Source organism: Bubalus kerabau, chromosome 1, assembly GCF_029407905.1.
Source record: "Bubalus kerabau isolate K-KA32 ecotype Philippines breed swamp buffalo chromosome 1, PCC_UOA_SB_1v2, whole genome shotgun sequence".
Lineage (NCBI taxonomy): Eukaryota > Metazoa > Chordata > Mammalia > Artiodactyla > Bovidae > Bubalus > Bubalus kerabau.
The window spans coordinates 21195144-21222985 of record NC_073624.1 but is presented as its reverse complement, the minus strand read 5'-3'; the positions used below and the strand labels follow the sequence as shown (position 1 = coordinate 21222985).

At 39.6% G+C, this 27842-nt stretch overlaps 1 protein-coding gene and 1 non-coding gene across 2 annotated transcripts in view; both read left to right on the top strand.

The window, feature by feature from the left end:
• The window catches only part of LOC129641371 (ovostatin homolog 2-like), a 52028-nt gene extending 40351 nt beyond the window's left edge, over nucleotides 1-11677 (top strand). The window contains 12 exon segments of the mRNA XM_055566101.1: nucleotides 40-121; nucleotides 750-906; nucleotides 1587-1661; nucleotides 2719-2884; nucleotides 3986-4197; nucleotides 5716-5925; nucleotides 6621-6745; nucleotides 8642-8732; nucleotides 9096-9164; nucleotides 10004-10106; nucleotides 11035-11111; nucleotides 11543-11677. Coding sequence (XP_055422076.1) covers nucleotides 40-121; nucleotides 750-906; nucleotides 1587-1661; nucleotides 2719-2884; nucleotides 3986-4197; nucleotides 5716-5925; nucleotides 6621-6745; nucleotides 8642-8732; nucleotides 9096-9164; nucleotides 10004-10106; nucleotides 11035-11087 — 1343 coding nt within the window. The 3' untranslated portion in view covers nucleotides 11088-11111; nucleotides 11543-11677.
• Nucleotides 11678-27092: 15415 nt separating this feature from the next.
• On the top strand, nucleotides 27093-27199 carry LOC129642527 (U6 spliceosomal RNA). The gene has a single exon (XR_008709794.1). It is a non-coding gene; the product is annotated as a U6 spliceosomal RNA (small nuclear RNA).
• The last annotated feature ends 643 nt before the right edge of the window (nucleotides 27200-27842 follow it).

The following is a 27842-nucleotide window of genomic DNA, read 5'->3' as shown; positions in this document are numbered from 1 at the left end:
CTTTCTTAAAGAATAATTTCCTACCATGTTGTATTTTAGGTTATCAGAAGCAGTTGTCTTTCAAAAACTTGGATGGTTCCTATAGTGTGTTTTGGCAGAGGAATCAGGAAGGAAGCATACGGTAAGAGATGAAATTTTATTTTAAATAATACAAGAATGATCTGAGGAGGACATGTGAGGGGCTGAGGGGAATTGTGTTTGGTGGGGATTTGAAAGCAACACTTTTGTGTTTCAAAGTGAATTCCTAGAGGTGAATCAGATAAAACTAAAATATTTGATTATTCCAACTTTAAAGCAACAATGTACTGAAAGTCTCATAATAGATTGCTTAGATGTCTGGTCGTTTAATGACACCCCCACTAATACTTCCACAGTCTGTGGTAAATGGCTCATCTTAGTCTGCCTCTCTCGGCCCCATGTAGACTGAGGAAAGTAAAACTAAAAGGCTCCAAAGCACCTAATTACACCCATTCCATTCTTTCTTCGTGTATGGACAATCTGATGGATCCTATAGAAATTTGTGCATAAACGTGCTGGAAATTACATGCTCTTACTTTCACATATTGCTGTTCATAACACTTTACTGGCCCAAAGGAAAGAACTGCTGTCAATCAAGACTTGTTACAGTCGCTCTCAGCCAGATCAGATCCACCCATGACCCAAAGCAATCAGTGATGATGGACCTGATGGGAAGCTGACATCATTTCTTTCTTATCTAACTTCTGTCTAACTGACGATTGGCTTTACAGGCTCAGTGCTCTTACTTTTAAGACATTTGCGGGAATGAAGAAATATGTCTTCATTGATGAACTGGTTCAAAGGGAGACCTTGATCTGGCTTGCAAGCAAACAGAAAATAGATGGCTGCTTTAAAAGTGATGGCAAGCTTTTCAGCAATGCCTGGGAGGTGAGTGATTCACACAAGTAAGCTTTCCTTTCTCCTTTGCATTACCTGCCTTATCCAGCTCTTGAGACCATGAGTACACTCCTTATGAATATTACTCCTTCTGCTGCCTTGATAGGCTTGTGATGTGTAGATCAAAGCCATTATTACTGCTGCCTGTATGTTACCCTCAGCCTACACTGAATTCCTCTTAAATCTATTATTTGTCTTACTGTTCTCAGTCCTTTCTTAGAACCAGTCTCCTTGAGTAGATAAACTGAGAATAGGAGAGAGGGGACTGAAAAATAACCTAGAGAGGAAACAGTTTATAAATTTGAAGCAAACATTATTTATTTCTATTTATGGATGGTAAGCCAGTTCAGGAAGAGAATCTCATAATTTATATTGTTTCAATGAAGCACTGATCCAATACCTCCTTAAATCAAAGCATGAGGACCTCACTTGCCTCAGGTCAAAATGCAAATGGAATGAAGTCTGTCCTTGATAGACCTATTCTTTCCCTTTTCCTGTCCATATTTAGATATATCACTTGGTATTCTCCATATGCTGCACCGTGGCCAAAAAAAAAAAAAATTTAATGATATTTGTCCCAGTGTTTCTTTGCTATCTAGTTTCCCTTCAGAAGGATAGCTGTTCTTTTGTGCTCTGCTGTCCTATATGACTCATGGTTCCTTTGTGTTTAGGTTGGAGATGAAGAGGACATTGTACTCACTGCCTATATCGTTGCTGCATTCCTTGAAGCTGGACTCAATTTCACTGTATGGGTCCCACTGTCTTTTAGTATCAGTCAGCTGAATGCACATGAATTTGACTATCAATTCAGAGTGATTTAAAATTCCTGGACTGGGTGAAACATCAAGAGAATAATTAATTCACTAACACTCTTTAAATTAACACTCCCAAAATTTTTTTATTCATGCATGCTAAGTTGCTTCAGTCATGTCCAACTCTTTGAGACCCTATAGACTGTAGCCTGCCAGGCTCTTCTGTCCATGGGATTTTCCAGGCAAAAATACTGGAGTGGGTTGCTATTTCCTCCTCCAGGGGATTTTCCAGACCCAGGGATTAAACTCACATCTCTTAGGTCTCCTGCATTGGCAGACAGGTTCTTTACCACTAGCATGACCTTTTTGATTCATAGAAACCGTTGATGAACACTATTGAGTTTTTCCCTAGAGAAGATATACATATGCACACTTATACAAGTGTTCCATACCATTTCAGTATCCATATATCTCCTGAAGTTCAGCTATTAATTTCAGATTAAGAACTCTTATTCCAAGTATAACTATAACCTGATATTCTGTTTGTCTAACCAACTCAGTATGTAAACATTTTCAGCTTAAGTGTGGTTCATCTTGGCTGCCTCTCAATCCAAAGTTCAGATCATCCAGTTGCAAAACCTATTCTTGAAATAAGATCCTAGGAATTTCCAGGGTCATTGGTATACCTCAAAAACCATCTTTAGAAATACAAGCTCCTATTTTGGGCATTAGTGTAAAATATCTTAGATCTAAAAATAAATATGTATACTTTGACACATAGAAAACATTTACATCATCAACTAAAATACAGCCAGACTGAGATTGCCATTTTCATACTACTTAAATTTTTTCAAATACTGATAATCCATTAAAAATGAATTTTAATGATATTTATAAAATATAATTCACATGTACAGAAATGAACAGGTTTGCATGTAAAATATACTTCAAGGGTATATTATATGCATTATAAAAATGATTAGTTTAAACAGTCAAGTTTACAAGTAAGTATTCAAGCATCATCTTAAAATGAATTGTTCTTCTTGACTAGTTTCCCGCTCTACGAAATGGGCTCTTTTGCTTAGAAGAGGCCTTGGAAAATGGTGTCAAAAATGGCTACAACCTTGCAGTTCTAGCTTATGCTTTTGCATTGGCTGGAAAAGAGGAGAAAGTGGAATCCTTACTCCGGACCCTGGATCAATCTGCTACAAAATTAAGTAAGTATTATTATTCATTTTTGCTAATGGAGGGGCTTTCAGGCAAATAATCTGCCTGAAATGCAGGAGCCAGGGTTTGATCCCTGGGTGGGAAAGATCCCCTGGAGGAGGAAATGGCAACCCACTCCAGTTTTCTTGCCTGGAGAATCCCATGGACAGAGGAACCTCATGGGCTACAGTCCATGGCATCACCAAGAGTCAGACACGACTGAGCAACTTTCACTTCAATTCACTTCACTTCTTTGTTAATGGAGATGACCCTAAGAATAAACTGATGAAACTGAGCAATCACATAGGAACCCTCTCTTTTCTAGAATATTTCTATTTATCTTATGAAATTTCTGAGTGACTTTTTTAAAAAACAAAACATTATATATTTTCTAGTTTCCTCTTTTTCTTTTCTGCTCATTTCTTCTCAAGTGAGTGAAGTAAAGAAAATCAAGTGGAGTGACTGCAGATAATAAAAACTGCTTATGAAACTTTGGCCTTGAACTTAAGGTCAAAAACTTTGACCTTAGGAAGTTGCTATCTGAAGTTGCATTAGTTTGCTAGGACTGCCATAATATTGGGTTGGCCAAAAAGTTCATTTGAGTTTTTCCATAAAAACCTGAACGAACTTTTTGACCAGCCCAATAAAATACTCTGTGCTGGGTGGTTTAAATGACAGAGATTTATTTTCCTCATGGTTCTAGAGCTGGAATTCCAAGATCAAAGTGTCAGCGGGTATGATGTCTTCTGAGGCCATTCTGCTTAGTTTGTAGATGGCCATCTTCTCTAACCATCTTCACATGTCTTTTCCCATGTACATGCGTTCCTGGTGCCCCCTTCATGAGTCCAAATTATCTCTTCTGATAAGGATACATTTGTTGTTGTTGTTGTTTAGTTGCTAAGTACTAAGACCCATCTAAATGGCTTCATTTTAACTTATTCACCCCTTTAAAAGCCCTATATCCAAATACAGTTCCATTCTGAGGTTCTAGGGAGTAGGGCGTTGAACATATGGATTTTGAGAGGCACAATGAACCCATAACAGAGGTCAAGGATGGCATTTGCATCTTTCTTTTCATAGGGATTGTGTGAAAATTCTTCTTTTCTTCCCAGATAATGTGATATATTGGGGAAAAGCAAAGAAACTCAAGACAGAGGCACCTCCACTCTTTATTCCTTGGGCACCTTCTGCTGAGATGGAGAAGACTTGCTATGTGCTGTTAGCTATCATTTCCCAGAAAAACCCTGACCTGACCTACGCTAGTAAGATTGTTCAGTGGCTTGCCCAACAGATGAATTCTCACGGAGGCTTCTCCTCCCCTCAGGTGATTGATGTGGATCTACTGACATAACCACAATATGTTCAATGCAAAAGATGCCACTCTATAATAATGTAGATAATATATTATATAGATATATATAATAAAAATGCCAAAGGTAAGAAATACCTTCTGAGACAAGGAATATTTGCTATTATAAGTCATCTTTATTGGGGTTTAGTTGCTTTACAATGGATTGGTTTCTGCTGTGTAATGAAGCAAATCAGCTATATGTATACATATAGCCCCTCCCTCTTGGACCTCCCGCCTACCCCTACCCCAGTCCACCCCTTTAAGTCATCACAGAGCACCGAGCTGATCTCCCTGTGCTCAGTTCAGTTCAGTCGCTTAGTCGTGTCCAACTCCTTGCAACCCCATGAATCACAGATGGCTGGATGGCATCACTGACTCGATGGACATGAGTTTGAGTAAACTCCCTGTGCTACTAGCTATCTATTTTATACATGGTAGTGTATATATGCCAATCCAAATCTCCCAATTCATTCCACCACTTCTTCCTCCACCCCATGTCCACTCATCCATTCTCCACATCTGTGTGTCTATTCCTGCCCTGCACATAGGTTGATCTGTACCATTTTTCGAGATACCACATGTATGCATTAATATACAATATTTGGGTTTTTTCTTTCTGACTTACTTCACTGTGTATGATAGTCTCTAGGTCCATCCACGTCTCTACAGGTGACCCAATATTTAGTCAACAAGCATTCATTGGGCAGTTCTTGTATACCAGGAACTCTACTAGGAATTTTCTGTGTACAAATGAATAAAATAAAATCCCTTCTCAGGGAATGTATGCCTGATTTATATCTTCATTTACACAGTAAAAATAGAACGAAAGTCTAGAAAGGATGGTTGTTATAAACACAAGAGCCCTGACAATAAGAATACTTTGGTCAAACCATTATTTCACGTCAGCCAAGAAGTAATATTTCTCCCTACTTCTGTGGTCTATACATTGGAAAAAGCAAATGAATGAATAGCCAAAGAAATGGGTATCAAAAACAATGGCTTATGTCCTTCCTTAATAGGCAAAAAAATTTAATGCAAAGAAATGCAAGTTTTATTCCCACAAGGAAAATCATTTCCTTCCTTACTTTCTTTTTTTCAGTCTTAGTTTCTGAGTAAAACCATATGTTAGTGAATCTCCCAACATCCTTTCTGAATTCTGACTTCCCATCTTTGAAGACAGTTGAACATAAACATTATCTATGGCAACCAAATTACATAACACCTTAATTTTTAGAAAAGATTGAGCACTATTTCACATGGATATTATAAAATTATTGAGAAGATTTTTAGATCTAATTAAGATCTGCTGAAGAAAGTGACAACAATTAGCACAAGCAAGTATGTTTTTCCTGTTGTTTAGAATACTGCTTCTTGGTGTTCTGTTGACATGTCAGAAATATTTCTATGGGTTGATTTAAAGTTCATGGCCACATGATGACTAATATTGCATCATAACAGAGCTTGGAATGCTGCTTGTACTGTTCTGTGCAGGATACGCCCGTTTGCCTTCTTGCCATAACCCGCTACATGAATTTAATCTTCTCTGATGATCAAGTCACTGTCAGCTTAAGCAGTGAAGAATTCAACAAGATTTTCCAGGTTAATGGTGATAATCAATTACTGGTTCAACGTTCAGAACTAACAAAAGCAGGTGGACAATACACAGTAGATGTGGAAGGACGAGGTTGTGCATTTATCCAGGTAATGGAATTCTGTGAGGAAGATGAGTGTTTGCCAGTAAAAAACACAGACTATCTTTTCAGTTATGTACGAAGTACTATTTTACTCTTGCATGTTTTCATGATTACACTTTCCTTCATTGATATTTTCCACTCAACAGCTGAAAACTAAAGTTATTTTGTAAAAGGCTACCTATTCTTAAAGATAACTGAGAAGTTTCTTGAGGAATGTCAGTGTTTGAGGGTGTTCTAATATTTTAATTAGATTACATTGTTAAAGATTCTTGTGTCTTCTGACAATCAAATGATTAGATTTAGCCTTATTCCCTGATAATGAAGTTATAAAATAAAGTGCATTAATAATGGAAATGAGGGCTTCCCTGGTGGCTCAGTGGTAAAGAATCCACCTGCTAATGCAGGATAGGCAGGGGTTCAATCCCTGGTTCAGGAAGATCCCCTGGAGAAGGAAATGGCAATCAACTCCAGTATTCTTGCCTAGAAAATCCCATGGACAAAGGAGCTCAGTGAGCTATAGTCCATGGGGTTGCAAAGAGTCAGACACAATTTAGTGACTAAACAACAACAGCAATAATGGAAATAAGAAAAAACAATAAGTGCTTCAATTTTTACTACAGGATAGATAGATGCATTTTTTTTTTTACACTTTGCAAAGAGTCGGACACGACTGAGCAACTGATCTGATCTCATCCTTTCTAGGCTACCATGAAGTATAATGTGCTACTACCTAAAAAAGAATCTGGATTTTCCCTTTCCTTACAAATAGTAAAGAAAAACTCTTCGGATGTATTCCAGAGTAATTTTGACCTGACAGTAACCCTCAGGTAAGTGTCCCATTTTGATGTCAACTCTCAGGTTAGACAGAAAGTGGTGCATCAGAAAAGAATTATTTTAAACACTAACAAAATATCAAAAGCACTAATTTGAAAAGACACATGTACTCCAATGTTCATAGTAGCATTATTTACAATCACCAAGACATGAAAGCAACCTAAGTGTACATCAGCGAAAGAATGGATAAAGAAGCCCATAGATGGACTTGGAGGGCCTAATGAAGGGCTTCCTTGCTGGCTCAGACAGTAAAGAATCCGCCTGCAATGTGGGAGACCTGTGTTCAGTCCCTGGGTTGGGAAGATCCCCTGGAGGAGGGCATGGCAACCCACTCCAGTATTCTTGCCTAGAGAATCCCATGGACAAAGGAGCCTGGCGGGCATATCTGGGAGACTAAGCACAAAGCACATGCTAAGTGAAATAAGTCAGACAGAGAAGGACAAATACTGTACGATATCACTTACATATGGAATCTAAAAAATACAATGAACTAGTGAATTTAACAAAAAAGAGGTGGACTTACAGAAATAAAGAACAAACTAATGATTACCAGTGGGGAGAAGGGGGAGGGGGAGTCTGAGGTGGGGGAGTGGGAGGGACAAACCATGGAGGGTGTAAGATAGACCCAAGGATGTATTGTACAGCCCTGGGGGATATAGCCAATATTTTGTAATAACTATAAATGGAAAGTAATCTTTAAATTGTATAAAAGATATTTATATATTATTGTCAATAATCACATGTTGATGGTACTCTCTGTGCCCACATCAAATTTAGTACATTTTCAACTAAATCAAAGTTAGAGTTATGCAAATATAATCTGTACTGATTTGCAGTTTGAAAGCTTCTGCCACATTAATCCTTCAGCAGTGCTTCCACCTTTTTGTGTGTCAGTTTTGCACAACAGAGATACAATTTTCTTTCTAAAGACAAGCATGGGTGGGCCAAAAAGAGAAAACCTGCTAACATTTATTTAATCATTAATATAACTGTATACAAAGCAAAATTTTAGATGTTTTTCAGTGTATAAAAGCAAAGTAATTCTCTTGAATTAAAATATAATTTACAGGCACCGATGAGTTTTAGTCTTGGTTAATGTGTGGAGAAACATTGAGTAAAATTAGTTTTGGGGATTTTTCTCAGGATTTCAAAATGAAAATCTGTTGAACACTAATGCTAATAATATAATACACAGGCCTCAAATTCATGTCCCAACAATTTTATCCCAAGTTGTGGGTATAACCTAGAAGATCTCTTGGGGGCATGTCTGTTGTATGATTTTGCCAACATCCTGCTTTTTAGATATGAGTCTTTTCTAAGTGTTGCACAGAATCTAAAGCTGACATAAGTATGTGTGCTGTGCTCAGTCGCTTCAGTCATATCCAACTCTTTGCACCCTTGTGGCCTGCAGTCCACGAGGCTCCTCCATCCTCGGGATTCTTCAGGCAAGAATACTGGAGTGGGTTGCCATGCCCTTCTCTAGGTGATCTTCCTGACCCAAGGATGGAATCTGCATCCCTTGTTTCTCCAGCATTACAGGCATATTTTTACCCACTGAGCCACCATATATGTAATATAAGTTTAAAAGTTTTGTCTATAAGTTCTGACTTTAAAGCCTCAAGTAAGTTTAAAAGCAGGATTTGGAGAGGTTAGGTCCATTCATTCTTTACTCCAATTTATGTTGCTTTGAATCACCTCAGCCACGATCACTCTAATTGTGCTTGTTTCCAGATGTGTGAGAATGACTATCTTCAGATGTTTTTTCTCCAGCTTTTGCCTCTCCTCCAGGCTTAGAGCCAATTGGCATCAATGTACTCATATCTTTGCCATAAGGTTAAGTCACTCTTCTAAAATGATGTCTAAGTCAGTGTTTTGTTTTTAAATTTCAGATATACGGGAACTCACAGTAACTCCAACATGGTCCTTGTTGATGTAAAAATGCTATCAGGATTTACTCCAGTCATGTCATCCATTGAAGAGGCAAGTAAGAGAAGCCCAGTCTTTCAATCTCCAGAAAGCACTAGTGTGTTGATGAAACAGTTGGTTAGCAAAGCCAAGCTGCGTAATTCTTCACTTAAACAAACATTCACAGTTCACACTCATATTTTTGCTAAAACAGTGGTGGAATGGATTCTTGATTTATAGCAATTAGAAGTCATTATTTCCAATAGTTTGTAACCTATTTTGTAAATTTAGTTCTGACTTGTGTTTATGAAAACATCACGGCACAAGGGAATGTTGCGTAAAATAACTTCTTGATACTGATTAGAGAAAAAGCATGAAACATTCACTTCTGGAATGATGCTCTTTCATATTTATCCCTCCCTGCCAATTTTCTTAAAGCTTGAAAACAATGGCCAAGTAATGAAGAGTGAATTCAAGAATGACCATGTTCTTTTCTACCTGGAAAATGTAAGTTGACAATAATTTTTTTCTCCAAGGCTTTCTTTTTCTTCTGAGGGTAACTGGATGCTTCAATTTCTCCTAAATATACATGATAGGGTTTGTCAAAACTTTGTGAGATGTTAAAGGTGATCAGTGTACTTCCACCCCACTAATTGTCTTTTCCCTCTTAAATACTATGCTATTTCATACATACCTTGGCTAACTGGATGATTCTCAAGTTTAGAAGCATCATTTCCCCATTCTTTTATTCCTCACAGCTTCTAACATAGTCTGGTCAAAGATGTTCAATTCTTTTATAATTTGACTTGAACTCCAGCAGAGGCTGGGACGAGTTTCAGACTCATCCTTTCTATGTATACATCATTAACATCCACACAAATGCCTACATTTTTGTAACATTTTCAACTTTCTTGTACTTCAATATAATCGGTGAAACATTTTACACAATTTAATGTTACTTAACTCATTATTTTGGAGAAGGCAATGGCACCCCACTCCAGTACTCTTGCCTGGAAAATCCCAAGGAGCCTGGTGGGCTGCCATCCATGGGGTTGCTAGAGTCGGACACGACTGAGCGACTTCACTTTCACTTTTTACTTTCCTGCATTGGAGAAGGAAATGGCAACCCACTCCAGTGTTCTTGCCTGGAGAATCCCAGGGACGGGGGAGCCGTCAGAGTCGGACATGACTGAAGTGACTTAGCAGCAGCAGCAGCAACTCATTATTTTGCCATTATGTAAGATCATGACACCCTGGATTTATCATAAACTTCTGGAAATAATTTGCCCTGTGGTTTTATTTTTTGCAGGCCTGCTCTGGTGTATTTATAATCTGTATCTTTATAGGTTTCAGATACAGCAAAGAGTTTCACCTTCTCTGTTGAGGAAATCAACCATGTGGCAAACATTCAGCCAGCCCCAGTCATTGTCTACGATTATTATGAAAAAGGTAGGTGGGCAACAACCATGCTTTAAAACTACTGGAAGTTATATCTGTATCTAGGATTCCCTGAACTACTTAATTTTCAAAAATCATCCTTGGTCTTCAATATCTGGGTTTACTTTACATATTGTTTTTTTTATTCCATTATATATATATATATATAATATATATATATAAACTTCTTACTGGGCCTTTTTCTATTTGCCAGAATTTTTCAACACCTAGAATCCTTTGGATATAATGAAAAGGCACTCCCTTAATTTGAAATACAAACCAGCTAAGCTTCCAGGTCTTGTTGCTGTTGTTTTTGTTGTTAATGGCCGAGACTAACCATTCCATGCTACATCTATGGACTTTAATTTGAGAGGAAGAGTGAGAAATATTCTGAAACGTTATAGGCAAATCTTGATAGATTAGGTTTCAAAGCAGTTACTAAGATGCCGTTCAGAAGATTTTAAAAAAGTTCCCTGGAAGGTTAGTGCTATTAATTTCTTGCTGAATGTCATGAGAAGTTTGTCAACAAGTCTTTGGGGATTTTGGGTGGGGTTTTTTGTCATTCTTTTGTTTTTTTTGGCTGTGCTGGGTCTTCGTGGCAGGACGAAAACTCAATAACCCTACAGCATGTGGGATCCTGGTTCCCCCACCAGAGATCAATCTTGCGTCCTCTGCATTTGAAGGTAGATTCTTAACCACTGGATCACAGGGAAACCCCTGTAAAGCAGTCTTTGAATTCTGACTCTGTCATTTACTAATTGAATGTACTTTGTCAAGTGCCTTAAACTTTAATACGATGTTCCTGGATTTAGAAAATAGAAGGAATTGACTATCTTGCAGAATTACTGGAAGGGTTAGACCTAGTGTAATTATATCTGACATCATCTGGTTATAGAAAGTTGGAGATGTAATAAGGATGAACTTTCTTTTTATTTTCCAGATGAATATGCCCATGCTTCTTACAATATCAACAGTGTTCCTGTTTCTCAGTGAGACAAAACAAAATACACAAAAAAGGTAAGGAAATCATATGCATTGTGAGTTATTAAAAACATATCTGGTGAGAAAATGAAAACCTAAGAAGATAAAACAATAGATGAAGCAAAGAGAAGTCTCTGCTGCTTCACACAGTCTGTACAATTATGCACATTAGGTAAGTACTCTGATAGGACAGCATTAAGATTTTTATTAATGTCTTTAAAATAACTTTAAAGAATTTGAAACTATATATGTGCTTTTCATAAATGTTTCATTTTTAAAAACTCTCATGTTTGTTTTATGAATTGATATGTTATTTATATGCATGTACATATTTTATACACATCATGTGTATGCTAATGTGTATTTGTGGATGTCTGTAAATATGTATTTGTTTTTCTACCTCTATGTATGTATTTATATGTACATACACACATTTATTTATTGTTTGAACTGTTTTTAAATCCCAGGTAGAAAACAATTTACTTTGAATGAACTCATTCTCCTGTCTCAAACCTGGAAGAAATCCATGAACCACCTCACATTCTGAATAGAGTTCACTCTGCTATGAGTTCTTATCAGAGTTCGTTTCAATAAATGCTGTGATTTTTGCATCCGAGTCTCTGATTTTCTTTTTTTCATTACATCATTCGTCATTTTCATCCTAGAAAACTCAAGGTTTTGTTTGATACCAATGCTAACAATTTTGCTTTACTGTTGTCAATTCTGAATTCAAGTTCTTAGACAGAATTCAGAGTACTAAATATGAAATCTTCCAGCATCCAGGGAAAGCGAGAGCCCAGATTCCTGGAGGGGCAGAGGAGGAGACCACGTTTAAGAGGACTTCACGTGAGCTTGATGATATAAAAAGAAACACAGGAGACATAAAACACTCTTCCCAATAAAATAACAAAGCATGTGTGGAGGGCAGAGTATACTTAGTCACAAATTAACTGATGGATTTATTGAATTCACACACATGATCAAGAGGGTAATCCAAGGACAGTTTATTTCTCTAAAAATTATTTTATTGATCTGAGCTTATCACTTACGCCTGAAAAGGAATACTCATTGTCTACCCTTTACCTAACACTATGGTTGAAGCAATGAATTAATATTGAGAAGATGGAGGCAGGGCAAAATTGGAGGAAAGAGGGGTGGAAATGAATTCATTTCTCTACCGATTTTGATGCAGGCCTTGACTCTGCTGAGACTCTGTTACAGACAGGAAGAAGCTAGAGATAAATTCTCCAGTTGTGGAGTTCAAAATATTGGAAACAAAGTGTCCCAGGGTCTATCAGTATTAAATTAATAATAGAGTGACAGTAAAAGATGGTTAGGCTTATTTATTTTATACTCTCTCTGCCCAATGTACCCCAAAAATAGTACCTAAGCTACAACTGGGCCCTTAATAAATGTTTATTTATTGAATCATCCTGGATAAACTGCTTATGTCAGCCCATGTGAAGGACTACAAAAGCTTATTTCACTGTGTTAAGAATTCCTTTATACCTAGTTTTCCAAAACATCGTATGTCACATATGTAGATAATATGCTTAAAATTCTCGAAGCCAGGCTTCAGCAATATGTGAACCGTAAACTTCCTGATGTTCAAGCTGGTTTTAGAAAAGGCAGAGGAACCAGAGATCAGGTTGCCAATATCCGCTGGATCATGGAAAAAGCAAGAGAGTTCCAGAAAAAATATCTATTTCTGCTTTATTGACTATGCCAAAGCCTCTGACTGTGTGGATCACAATAAACTGTGGAAAATTCTGAAAGAGATGGGAATACCAGACCACCTGATCTGCCTCTTGAGAAATCTGTATGCAGGCAGGAAGCAACAGTTAAAACTGGACATGGAACAACAGACTGGTTCCAAATAGGAAAAGGAGTATATCAAGGGTGTATATTGTCACTCTGCTTATTTAACTTATATGCAGAGTACATCATGAGAAACGCTGGACTGGAAGAAACACAAGCTGGAATCAAGATTCCTGGGAGAAACATCAATAACCTCAGATATGCAGATGACACCACCCTTATGGCAGAAAGTGAAGAGGAACTCAAAAGCCTCTTGATGAAAGTGAAAGTGGAGAGTGAAAAAGTTGGCTTAAAGCTCAACATTCAGAAAACGAAGATCATGGCATCCGGTCCCATCACTTCATGGGAAATAGATGGGGAAACAGTGGAAACAGTAGCTGACTTTATTTTGGGGGGCTCCAAAATCACTGCAGATGGTGACTGCAGCCATGAAATTAAAAGACGCTTACTCCTTGGAAGGAAAGTTATGACCAACCTAGATAGCATATTTAAAAGCAGAGACATTACTTTGCCAACAAAGGTTCATCTAGTCAAGGCTATGGTTTTTCCTGTGGTCATGTATGGATGTGAGAGTTGGACTGTGAAGAAGGCTGAGCACTGAAGAATTGATGCTTTTGAACTGTGGTGTTGGAGAAGACTCTTGAGAGTCCCTTGGACCACAAGGAGATCCAACCAGCCCATTCTAAAGGAGATCAGCCCTGGGATTTCTTTGGAAGGAATGTGACTAAAGCTGAAACTCCAGTACTTTGGCCACCTCATGCGAAGAGTTGACTCATTGGAAAAGACTCTGATGCTGGGAGGGATTGGGGGCAAGAGGAGAAGGGGATGACAGAGGATGAGATGGCTGGATGGCATCACTGATTCTATGGACATGAGTCTGAGTGAACTCCGGGAGTTGGTGATGGACAGGGAGGTCTGGCGTGCTGCGGTTCATGGGGTCACAAAGAGTCGGACATGACTGAGTGACTGATTTGATCTAATCTGAAACACACACCAGAGAAGGCAATGGCAGCCCACTCCAGTACTCTTGTCTGGAAAATCCCATGGACAGAGGAGCCTGGTAGGCTGCAGTCCATGGTGCCGCTAAGTTGGGCACGACTGAACAACTTCACTTTCACTTTTCACTTTCATGCACTGGAGAAGGAAATTGCAGCCCACTCCAGTGTTCTTGCCTGGAGAATCCCAGGGACAGAGGAGCCTGGTAGGCTGCCATCTACGGGGTTGCACAGATTCGGACATGACTAAAGCGACTTAGCAGCAGTAGCAGCAGCAAACACACACACCCCAGAATCTATACATATTATATTCAAGGATCCCATTCAGGGACTTGGACCAGGGTTGCAACGGTGAACATAGAAGATATCAAGTTCCATGTATATTTTGAAGGTAAAATCAGTAGAATTTCCTGATGGATTGGATACAAGGAATGAGGAAAATGGGGGCTTCCTAGGTGGTGCTAGTGGTAAAGAACCCGCCTGCTAACGCAAAAGACTTTAGAGACGTGGGTTTGATCCTCAAGTTGGGAAGATCCCCTGCAGGAGGGAATGGCAACCCACTCCAGTATTGTTGCTTGGAGAATCCCATGGACTGAGGAACCTGGCAGGCTATAGTCCATGGGGTCGCAAAGAGTTGGACACAGAGATTATTCCCATGCTTACCAGTTGAACTACTGAAAAATAGATTCCCTGAGCTGCTGCAAGCTTGAATGGGAAAGTAGGAATTTGTCTTTGGATGTAGGGAGCTTGTGATTTTATGCACTCAAATGGAGATAATAGGTTGGAAGTTGAACAATAACAACAACAAAAAATTGTTAGAAATTTGAGAGAGAGCTCAGGGTTAAAAAAATATATAAATGTGGGTGGTGCTGGCACACAGATCATGGAGGGAGGAGTTCACTCAGGCAGTGAGTCTGTATGGAGAAGAAAGTCAAGGACTTTACTGTGAGGCATTCAGATATTAAAACACAAGGCAGGAGGAGGTTGAGGAAGAACGAATAAAGGAGACTGAAGGAGAAACCAGAGGAGTAAAATGAAAACTCTGGCCTCAGGGTACTTTTGGATGGAGCATAATCCTTTAAGCCAATCACATTATCACAGTCTCCTCTGACAGTGACTGGTTTTCACAGGTCAGGTTCCCTGGAACGCAAACCCTGGATGGAGATATGTGTGAGGGTGTTTACTGGGGACAACTTTGAAGATCAACACCAGTACAGGATAAAGGATCAGGATTGTACAAATGGAAGAGTTGAGCTGCAATGGGTCACAATAAAAGTTTGAGCCCATAGTGAGCTTTGATGCTGGGGTGGTCTTTTAGAGCTTCTCCTACTTTAAGGCAAGGGACTTCCAAGTGGTGTAGTGGTAAAGAATTCACCTGCTGATGCAGGAGATGCAGGACATCCAGGTTCAATCCCTAGGTCGGTAATATCCCCTGGAAAGGAAATGGCAACCCACTTCAGTATTCTCACCTGGAAAATTCCATGGACAGAGGAGCCTGGTGGGCTACAGTCCATGGAGCTGCAAAGACTCAGACACGATTGAGCAACTGAGCATGCACATGCACTTCAAGGCAAGGGAGCCAAGTCTTCATATCATCATGGATAAATAAGAGACACACAAAAAAACAGTTATTTACATACTTCCTAATTATCACAATTAACTTTCCACATAAGTATCATGTGCTCAGTCCATGGGATCGACTCTGTGACCCCATGGACTGTATTTATACTATTACAGCAAACATTACTGAATACAGAGATGCCTCTAAGGAAGAGGAGGAAGAAGAAGGGAGTTGTGTAAAAAGTCTTTCTGATATTCACGGAAATTCTCGGTGTGAATTCATTCAAGAACTAACAGCCACCCAGATTCCCAGCAGTTACAAGTACTTCAGCCATGGAGTAGAATTTCTAAGGAGCACACCTCCGATTACTATACTTTGATCTAACAATGAGAAATTGAAATTGAATCTGACTAAGGACCTATGCAGGGGTGTCTCCTGATACAGCAACCAAAGTGATTTTGCTCTCTGGTAGACAAGAGAGAAAGAAGCAGACAGAGAGAAAAAAAGAAAGGAAAAGAAAGAGAGAGATTCTGGAGCAGAAAATTTTGTTTTTTACTGACTCCTTTCTTCCCCAGATTGGGATATTGTTGGGAAGAAATCATTTTTGGTACTTTAGGAGACAAACTGTGGCAAAAAAGGCAAATGATACTGATAAACCTAAGAAGTAAAGCAAAAACAATGGAAGAAACTTCTTGATGGCATTGGTGAGCTGCTGAATTAATGCTGGTTCCACATTCCTCAGAATTTGTGCCAAATGAGATAATAAATGTTTGGTATTTTTAAATCTCTGCTAGTAAGACATTCTTTTACTTGCCACTGATAAATTTCCTTATCATTCATTTTTTCCCCAATTCTTTGCCTCTGTTTTCCTGTCTCCTCTTCATATAGAACTTGTGATGCCTCCTTTTTAAAGTTCTTTCTGATTATTAATCCCAGGAAAATTCATTTGGAGGGATCAGTATAGGTGCTTGGCTGACATGAAACATCCAGTGCTCACAGTAATAGTCTCCATGAGTAGGACTTTGAAGGTGTGTGTGTGTGTGTGTGTAATATTTAGTCTTAAAAGGGACCTATCCAATGTTTTCTACATGTCAGGCACTGTGCTGATCACTTTAAGTATACTAATTGACTCATTGGAAAAGATTCTGATAGTAGCAAAGGTGGAGGGCAAGAGGAGAAGGGGGTGACAGAGGATGAGATGGTTGGATGGCATCACTTGACTCAATGAACATGAGTTTGAGCAAACTCAGGGAGTTGGTGATGGACAGGGAAGCCTGGTGTGCTGTAGTTCACAGGGTCGCAAAGAGTTGGACAAACTTAGCAACTAGACAACAACAATGTAATTCCCACAGTTCGGTTCAGTTCAGTCGCTCAGTCGGGTCTGACTCTTTGCAACCCCATGGATTGCAGCACGCCAGGCCTCTGTGTCCATCACCAACTCCCTGAGTTTGCTCAAACTCATGTCCATTCAGTCAGTGATGCCATCCAACCACCTCATCCTAGTCATCCTCTTCTCCTCTTGCCTTCAATCTTTCCCAGCATGAGGGTCTTTTCCAATGAGTGAGTTCTTCACATCAGGTGGCCAAAGTATTGGAATTTCACCTTCAACATCAGTCCTTCCAATGAATATTTAGGAGTTATTTCCTTTAGGATGGACTGGTTGGATCTCCTTGAAGTTCAAAGGACTCTCAAGAGTCTTCTCCAACACCACAGTTCAAAAGCATCAATTCCTTGGTGATCAGCTTTCTTTATAGTCCAACTCTCACATCCATACAAGACTGATGGAAAAATCATAGCCTTGACTAGACGGACCTTTGTTGACAAAGTAATGTCTCTGCTTTTTAATATGCTGTCTAGATTGGTCATAACTTTTCTTCCAAGAACTAAGAGTCTTTTTATTTCATGGCTGCAGTCACCATCTGCAGTGATTTGGGAGCCCCAAAAAATAAAGTCTGCCACTGTTTCCAGTTTCTCCATCTATTTGCCATGAAGTGATTAACCGGATGCCATGATCTTAGTGTTCTGAATGTTGAGGTTTAAGCCAGCTTTTTCACTCTCCTCTTTCACTTTCATCAAGAGGCTCTTTAGTTCTTCTTCACTTTCTGCCGTAAGAGTGGTGTCATCTGCATATCTGAGGTTATTGATAGTTCTCCCAGCAATACTGATTTCAATTAGTGTTTCATCCAGCCCAGCATTTCTCATGATGCACTCTGCATATAAGTTAAATAAGCAGGGTGATAATAAACAGCCCTGACATACTACCTTTCCTATTTGGAACCAGTTTGTTGTTCCACATACAGTTGTAACTGTTTCTTCCTAACCTGCATACAGATTTCTCAAGAGGCAGGTAAGGTGGTCTGGAATTCCCATCTCCTTCAGAATTTTCCACACTTTATTGTGATCTACACAGTCAGAGGCTTTGGCATAGTCAATAAAGCAGAAATCGATGTTTTTCTGGAACTCTCTTGCTTTTTTGATGATCCAGTAGATGTTGGCAATTTGATCTCTGGTTCCTCTGCCTTTTCTAAAACCAGCTTGGACATCTGGAAGTTCACGGTTCACATATTGCTGAAGCCTGGCTTGAAAATTTTTGATCATTACTTTGCTAGCATGTGAAATGAACACAGTTGTGTGGTAGTTTGAGCATTCTTTGGCATTGCCTTTCTTTGGGATTGGAATGAAAACTGACCTTTTCCAGTTCTGTGGCCACTGCTGAGTTTTCCAAATTTGCTGGCATATTGAATGCAGCACTTTCACAGCATCATTTTTTAGGATTTTAAATAGCTCAACTGGAATTCCATCACCTCCACTAGCTTTGTTCATAGTGATGCTTTCTAAGGCCCACTTGACTTCACATTCCAGGATGTCTGGCTCTAGATGAGTGATCACACCATCATGATTATCTGGGTCATGAAGTTCTTTTTTGTACAGTTCTTCTGTGTATTCTTGCCATCTCTTCTAAATGTCTTTTGCTTCTGTTAGGTCCATACCATTTCTGTCCTTTATCGAGCCCATCTTTCCATAAAATGTTCCCTTGGTATCTCTAATTTTCTTGGAGATCTCTAGTCTTTCTCATTCTGTTGTTTTCCTCTATTTCTTTGCATTGATCGCTGAGGAAGGCTTTCTTATCTCTTCTTGCTATTCTTCAGAACTCTGCATTCAGATGCTTATATCTTTCCTTTTCTCCTTTGCTTTTCACTTCTCTTCTTTTCACAGCTATTTGTTAAGGCCTCTCCAGACAGCCATTTTGCTTTTTTGCATTTCTTTTCCATGGGGATGGTCTTGATCCCTGTCTCCTGTACAATGTCATGAACTTCGTCCATAGTTCATCAGGCACTCTGTCTATGAGATCTAGTCCCTTAAATCTATTTCTCACTTCCACTGTATAATCATAAGGGATTTGATTTAGGTCATACCTGAATGGTCTAGTGGTTTTCCCCACTTTCTCCAATTTCAGTCTGAATTTGGCAATAAGGAGTTCATGATCTGAGCCATAGTCAGATCCTGGTCTTGTTTTTGCTGACTGTATACAGCTTCGTTTTCTTTGGCTACAAAGAATATAATCAATCTAATTTCAGTGTTGACCATCTGGTAATGTCCATGTGTACAGTCTTTTCTTGTGTTGTTGGAAGAGGGTGTTTGCTATGACCAGTGCGTTCTTTTGGCAAATTAGCCTTTGCCCTGCTTCATTCCATACTCCAAGGCCAAATTTGCCTGTTACTCCAAGTGTTTCTTGACTTCCTACTTTTGCATTCCAGGCCCCCATAATGAAAAGGACATCTTTTTTTGGTGTTAATTCTAGAAGGTCTTGTAGGTCTTCATAGAACTGTTCAACTTCAGCTTCTTCAGCATTACTGGTCTGGGCATAGACTTGGATAGCCGTGATATTGGATGGTTTCCCTCGGAAGTGAACAGAGATCATTCTTTCATTTTTGAGATTGCATCCAAGTACTCCATTTTGACTCTTTCATTGACTAGGATGGTTACTCCATTTCTTCTAAGGGATTCTTGCCCACAGTAGTAGATATAATGGTCATCAGAATTACATTCACCGATTCCAGTCCATTTTAGTTCCCTGATTCCTAAAATGTCGACGTTAGCTCTTTCCATCTCCTGTTTGACCACTTCCAATTTGCCTTGATTCATGTATCTAACATTTCAGGTTCCTATGCAATATTGCTCTTTACAGCATTGGACCTTGCTTCCATCACCGGTCACATCCACAACTGGGTGTGTTTTTGCTTTGGCTCCATCTCTTCATTCTATCTGGAGTTATTTCTCCAGTGATCTCCAGTAGTATATTGGGCACCTACCAAACTGGGGAGTTCACCTTTCAGTGTCCTATCTTTTTTTCTTTTCATACTGTTCATGGGGTTCTCAAGGCAGGAATACTAAAGTGGTTTTCCATTCCCTGCTCCAGTGGACCACATTTTGTCAGAACTCTCCACCACGACCCATCCGTCTTGGGTGGCCCTACATGCCATGGCTCACAGTTTTATTGAGTTAGACAAGGCTGTGGTCCATGTGATTAGATTGGTTAGTTTTCTGTGATAGTGGTTTTTGGTCTATCTGCCCTCTGATGGCAGAGAGGGCAATTGCACCCCACTCCAGTACTCTTGCCTGGAAAATCTCATGGACGGAGGAGCCTGGTAGGCTGCTGTCCATAGGCCGCTAAGAGTCGGACACGACTGAAGTGACTTATCAGCAGGAGCAGCCCTCTGATGGAGAAGGATAAGAGGCTTATGAAAGCTTCCTGATGGGATAGACTGACTGAGGAGGAAACTGGGTCTTGCTCTTATGGGCAGGGCCATGCTCAGTAAATCTTTAATCCAATTTTCTGTTTATAGGTGGAGCTGTGTTCCCTTCCTGCTATTTACCTGGGACTTCCCTGGTGGCTCAGATGGTAAAGCGTCTGTCTACAATCCAGGAGACCTGGGTTCGATCCCTGGGTCGGGAAGATTCCTGGAGAAGGAAATGGCAACCCACTCCAGTACTCTTGCCTAGAAAATCCCATGGACAGAGGAGCCTGGTGCAGGCTACTGCCCATGGGGTCGCAAAGAGTCGGACACGACTGAGCAACTTCACCTTTATCACTTTCCCTGGTGGCTCAGATGGTAAAGCGTCTGTCTACAATGCGGGAGACCTGGGTTCGATCCCTGGCTACAGTCCATGGGGTCGCAAAGAGTCGGACACAACTGAACAACTTCACTCACTCACTCACTCGAACTGGAGGAAACTAGATAGCATATTCAAAACCAGAGACATTACTTTGCCAACAAAGGTTCATCTAGTCAAGGCTATGGTTTTTCCTGTGGTCATGTATGGATGTGAGAGTTGGACTGTGAAGAAGGCTGAGTGCCGAAGAATTGATGCTTTTGAACTGTGGTGTTGGAGAAGACTCTTGAGAGTCACTTGGACTGCAAGGAGATCCAACCAGTCCATTCTGAAGGAGATCAGCCCTGGGATTTCTTTGGAAGGAATGATGCTAAAGCTGAAACTCCAGTACTTTGGCCACCTCATGCAAAGAGTTGACTCATTGGAAAAGACTCTGATGCTGTGAGGGATTGAGGGCAGGAGGAGAAGGGGACGACAGAGGATGAGATGGCTGGATGGCATCACTGACTCGATGGACATGAGTCTGAGTGAACTCTGGGAGTTGGTGGTGGACAGTGAGGCCTGGCGTGCTGCGATTCATGGGGTCGCAAAGAGTCGGACACGACTGAGCGACTGATCTGATCTGATCTAATGAAGATAGTGGTCACCTGTCTCAAAAGAACCCAGGCACATACTGCTACACTCCATGCCCCCAACCCTGCAGCAGGCCATCACCGACCCATGCCTTTGCAGGAGACTCCCGGACACCCACAGGCAAGTCTCCTGTGGGGTCACTGTTCCTTTCTCCTGGGTCCAGCTGCACAAGGTTCTGTTGTGCCCTCCAAGGGTCTATTTCACAGTCCCATGTAAGTTCTGGCAGCTCTATAGTGGGGTTAATGGTGACCTCTTCCTAGAGGGTTTATGCCATACCCACACCCAGAGCCCCTGTCCCTGCAGCAGACCACTGCCAACCCGTACTTCCACCAGAGACGCTCAAACACAGTTCTGTCTCTGTCTCTGTGTGGTCCCTGGGTCCTGGTGCGCACAAGGTTTGTTTGAGCCCTCTGAGCATCTCTGGTGGAACCGAGGTTTGATTCTAAACGCGAATTCGCCCCTCCTACCGTCTTTCTGGTGCTTCTCCTTTGCCCTTGAACGTGGAGTAACTCCTCACAGCTGCTCCAGTACCTATCGTCTTACTGGGGCTTTTCTGACCTTGGACGTGGGGTATCTCTTCTCTGCCGTTTGCCCCTCCAGAGCCACACAGCCACTGCTCACCACTCCAGCACCGCCTAATTCCCACAATAACCTTATAAATCATTGCTGTTATAATTATTCCCATTCATAGACAAAGAAAGAGAAGCATCGGGAATTTCAGTGACTCATCAGAGGCTATTTGTCTCTAAGTCATAGAAGCAGAATCCAAACAAGGGCTATGAGTTTCCACCCAGGAAAAGGAAAGAAAATTCTACATACAAACCCCATTCTTAATATAATGATATTTAAAGTACTGGGTGAGTAAATGTAGTTTCTTTTTGACAACAACAAAATTTTAAAAAAAGAAAATTTTTTTTTGAGGGAAAGCTTTCATTTTTAAAATATTTGGCTGCCCTGGGTCTTAGTTGCTGCATGTCGAATCTAGTTCCCCAACCAGGGATCGAACCTGTGCCCCCTGCTTTGGTCTCTCAGAGTCTTAAGCCACTGGATGCAAAGGGGCTGCACCGGCTGCACCCATTTCCCAGCAGGATCCATTGGTTCCCAGACTCACTCTGCCTAAAAGAAAGTCCACTTCTCAAGGCAAAAAGAGCCTGGAAAATTTTATGACTTGCCAAAACCAAAACAAGTTGACAGAAACCTTATTATTTGAGGTAATGGTAATTCCAAAGAGAACACTGTGAGCTTGCTCTCCCTCAGCCCTACTCCAGGTGCATAATCCTGTGAGCATTCACACAAAGAAGGGTTTGAAGGGAGAAGACAGAGGCACCGTGCTTACCATCTGCTGCAGGACGTGACTGCCTGTGGGGTTGTGGGTAGAATTCTCATCAAGAACATGTTCTGAGGAAGGAACAAGTTCTCATTCATGACACTAGTCCTGATAGATTCCTGGCACATTTTCCCTTTGCCCTAAGCCTTTATCTAAGAGGAAATAATTGCATAACACTGAATATTGTGCAAAGCAATGTCCCTATCATCAAAGTGATTATCATCAAAGATTGTGAAAGGGTTAGGGTTCTTTCCAGAAGTTTTCTACTTTCTTAATATTAAAAATTATGTTGCAGGGAGGGAAGGGTGGGAGGAAGAGATTGTTAGGGAGGTTGGGATGAACATGTACACACTGTTATATTTTAAATGGATAATTAAGGACCTACTGTTTAGCACATGAAATGCTGCTCAATATTATGTGGCAGCCTGGATGGGAGGGGAGTTTGGGGGAGAATAGTTACATGTCTACGTATGGCTGAGCCCCTTCACTCTTTACCTAAAACTTATCACAACATTGTTAATTGGCTATACCCCAATAAAAAATAAAAAGTTTAAAAAATTAATTTAACAATGAATTATAACTACTTCCCAAGGAACCATACCTCAAAGAAAGTGAAGCCTGAAAGAGGATAAAGATATAGAACTATACTGAAGTTATACTCCAAATTTGACTTTGGAATTTTGGATGTATTTTCACAAGACTGAAAATAATTTATTTTTTCTCTTTCTTATTTTTACTTTTCATCAGCATGTGATACCTATTTACTTTTTAAGAGTATATATTGCCTATATAATTTTCAATCACTTTTTCATCATAGACAAAATTATCTGGATATAAAGTGTTTTATGTATTAAAGTATGAGTATTAACTTCAAATATATAAATTCCAAACATGAGAACTAGATATAGAATTCTAAGGATAGATACAACAAATTCTAGCTGCTAATTGACAATCTAGAGAATTCTCAAATGGATGAGTCAACTTAACGAACTTAAAGTATGTATATATATATATATATATATATATATATATAGGCTTCCCTGGTGGCTCAGATGGTAAAGAATCCTACTGCAATGCAGGAGACCTGAGTTCGATCTCTGGGTTGGGAAGATTCCCCTGGAAAAAGGCATGGCAACCCACTCCAGCATTCTTGCCTGGAGAAGTCCATCGACAGAGGTGCCTGACAAGCTACAGTCCTGGGGTCACAAAGCATTGGACATGACTGAGAAACTAAGCACAGCACATATATAAGTATATGTATCAGAGGGATATGTATTCAAATATTTATGTTTGTCTCCTCCTAATCAGATAAATCGGAGTACATTTGTTTGAAAATATAAATTCAATTCATCTTAGTAAAAAGGAGTGTTAATGCAAGTTGCTTCTCCCACTTACCAAATTTCAACATGTATAACAATTAATTTGTGTTTTTGAAATTCCTCATGTTACACTTCCTTTTGTTAATATTAGATTTAGGCTTCCAAGTTGTATCATGTTAATAAAGTCTTAGAAAACATTTGACTTCCAGGTATGCTCATTTCTGGTAAATTTATGTTCTACATTTTGATTAACAAAGATGTTCTAAGTGTAAGTATATAACTATTTGAATGTTCTTCAAATATTAAGTGATTGTTTTAGGGTCACACCTTGAAGTGAGTGTTATGACAAGGGACAAAGAAACTCCATGGAATCAGTAAAGGAGAAGCATGGAGAGAAGTAGATTTTTGTTGTTGCTTTTCATAAAGGATAAGGTAAGTGATCACCACTATGACATTGTTTTCCATTTGTGATGTAGAGACATATTAATTAAAGGCATAAAGACACAGTCTCGGTCAAATGACAGAGACAATTTTCTTTAGATTTGGCCAAAACCTTTGCAGTAAAGAAACACACAATACCAGGTTGTCCTTGTAGAAAGGGGTGGGTAAAAATACAGCAAGAGAAAGAAAAGATCATGAATATCTTTTTTTTTTTTTTTTTTTTTTTGCTTTAGTGAATGATTAGAGGAAATGTATAGTTAGTCACAGAGAAGGCAATGGCACCCCACTCCAGTACTCTTGCCTGGAAAATCCCATGGACAGAGGAGCCTGGTAGGCTGCAGTCCATGGGGTCTCGAAGAGTCGGACAGGACTGAGAGACTTCCCTTTCACTTTTCACTTTCAGGCATTGGAGAAGGAAATGGCAACCCATGCCATTGTTTTTGCCTGGAGAATCTCGGGGACGTGGGAGCCTGGTGGGCTGCTGTCTATGGGGTCACACAGGGTCGGACACGACTGAAGCGACTTAGCAGCAGCAGCATAATTAGTCATCTCCCACTTTTTGAGACCCCATGGACTGTACCCCATCAGGTTCCTCTGTTCATCTAATTATCCAGGCAAGAATACCGGAGTGGATTGCCATTTCCTTCTCCAGGGGATCTTCCTGACCCAAGGATTGAACCCAAGTCTCTTACATCTCCTGCATTGGCAGGTGGATTCTTTACCACTGCACTACCTGGGAAGCCCATTAATTCATACAGTAAATTCCAAATTTGAATGGCACCATCATGTTTGCCTAGTAAATATCCAGAATGTAATCAAGAGCTCTAACACTGTTGTATCCATATTAAAGAAGAGGCATCAATGGGAAGCTGAGGAAAGAAGCTGGACTAAGAGTGGGAAAATTTGAAATGAAATTTGTTGTATCAATTTGGAGGCAAAGCATTGTAATGAAGATACTGACTTTGCTAGCCTTTATAGAACTAATTACTTTAATTAATTGCTTCTCTGTTATTGAGGTTTCCTTTGTTGGGGCTACAAAGTTTGATACACAGGCCAGCATCTTTCTGTTACATTAATTCCTCAGATTCAGTCTTTTGATGTATTGCAATTTTCTTAAACTCCAAAATCCTTCAGTTATCAAAATGATTGCTAAGTAGCTAAGTATTGCTTTGATGCTTTCAATTTTAATGCTTAATGGCTTAAATTTTGTAAGCAGTATGCTCTATTCATCCCTTCATTCTATTAGAAAGCTCTTTAGCTAAAGCTTATGCAAAGCTTTTCAATCTACAAAACAGAATCTGTTTTCTTGACTGTCTCTCTCAACTATAGTGAGATCCAGACCAAAATATTTGAAGAGAAATGTTACTGGACAGGATTTCTTCAAATGCATTAGTTTTGAATTAAATATTTCATTCTAGTTTGTAGAGATAAGAATATTGCAGGCTCACAAAAGGTACCCATATAACTGACTTTCTATGGACAGATATCAGATTATTTTACAGTGTATGTAAATGTCTTTTAATTTTTAAATGAATAACATAGTCCTCAGTTTATGATGATGTAAGTACAGTCATAAATGCTGACAAGGGAATGAGGACAGAAATTTGTTAAATGGAATAAGATAAATAAAAGGAAACATTCCCATACAGAGAAGGAAAGTTTTAAGAAAGGAAAAAAAAAAAAAAGAATTTAAATGATGATATAAGAAAGTGACAAAATGAAAGAAATAAACAAGATTGGCTTTTCCAGGAAAAGATATGACAAGTGATAAATTAAAATTTTGAGTGATGCCAACACCTAGTTAGTAGGAGGGATTTTTTTAACAGCTTTATCAAGATATAGTTTACACACTAGAAAATTCATCCATTTAGAGTATAAGTCAGTGACTTTTAGTATATCCAGAGTTTTGTAACCATCACCACAGGAATATTTTCATTATCCCCTCCAAAAATCTATACCCATTTGCTGTCACCCCAAAGCCCCCTTCTCCCCAGGGAGGGATTTTTTGATAAGACAGCTATCTCGTATTTATTTGTCCCCTAGGCTCTCCAGACCAGACCAGCTTTCATTACATTCTTTGCTAAAAGAGCAACTCTCAACCAGAAGGAAAGATCAATAGCAATCAGGCCCAGAGAAAACATGGTCCTTGTGCAGACAGGTATCCATCTACAAGCTTGGGCAGAAACTGAGTGTATCTAAGTTTTATTATGCTCAGCTACTATCATTTATAGGATATCTAAATTAATGGTACTCAATACATGCTTGGGGCTTCCCTGATGGCTCAGTTGGTAAAGAATTCACCTGCAATGCAGGAGACCTGGCTCTGAGCCCTGGGTTGGGAAGAACCTTTGGTGAAAGAAATGGCAAGCTACTCCAGTATTCTTGCCTGGAGAATTCCATGGACAGAGGAGTCTGGAGGGCTACAGTCCATGAGGTCGCAAGAGTCAGATATAACTCAGTGACTAAACCACCACCACCAATACATGCTTAGCAAATCAGTCATATTAAAATCCATTAGAAAGGTTGCTTAAAATATAAAATAAAAATATAGATTAAAGTGCTCACTTCAGCAGCATGTACACTAAAATCTGGGTGTGCCCCTCTAAAGCCCAGATTTGGGTCTTCCCTGGTGGTTCAGACAGTAAAGAATCTGCCTGCAATGTGAGAGACCCAGGTTCGATCCCTGGATTGGGAAGATCCCCTGGAGAAAGGAATGGGCATCCCACTCCAGTATCTTGCCTGGAGAATCACATGGACAGAGGAGCCTGACAAGCTACTGTCCACGGGGTTGCAAAGAGTTAGACATGACTGAACAACTCTGACTCACTCATACTAAAATTAGAACAATACAGAGAAGATTAGCATGACCCCTAGATAAGGAGAACACACAAATTCATGAAACATTTCATTTTTTCACAGATATATGCTTCTTTTCTATACATTAAATATATGGCATTCTTCATGTCAATCATACTTTAAAAAAAGGAACTTGAAAATATAGATTATGCATCATAAAGGCAAAATATTTAGTTTCAGTAAGTATGGAGTGGGAGACCTTGGAAACTGTATTTTTAAAGAGCTCCTTAGGTGATTCTAATAATAATCAAGTTTTAAAATCACTGACAGTTTGTATAAATGTATAAGCTAACAGCTGAACTGTAAGTAAAACAGCAATAAAGTATATCAATGTGGTGGATTCATGTTGATGTATGGCAAAACCAATACAATATTGTAAAGTTAAAAAACAGAAAAGAAAAATAAAAAAAAAAAGTATATCAAGAACTAGTAAGAGAACCCTAGTGAGTAGAGAATTGCCCAGTGATAGAATGATCAGCATGACATGGGGAATTTAGCTGAGAAATCTCTCCTCATCTCCGTGGTCAAGAAGCAGTTCTTAGGCAGAGGTTACTACAGAAATGTCTCAAAAGAAGACATTTCTGACGAGATGAATGGCACATGAGAAAGCACAGAGGTGGAATTAATTCAAAATCACGCCTTAAGATGAGAGTTGAATAGACTTATTTGCAGCAGGGAGGGAAATAAGTTCAAGTGAATAGA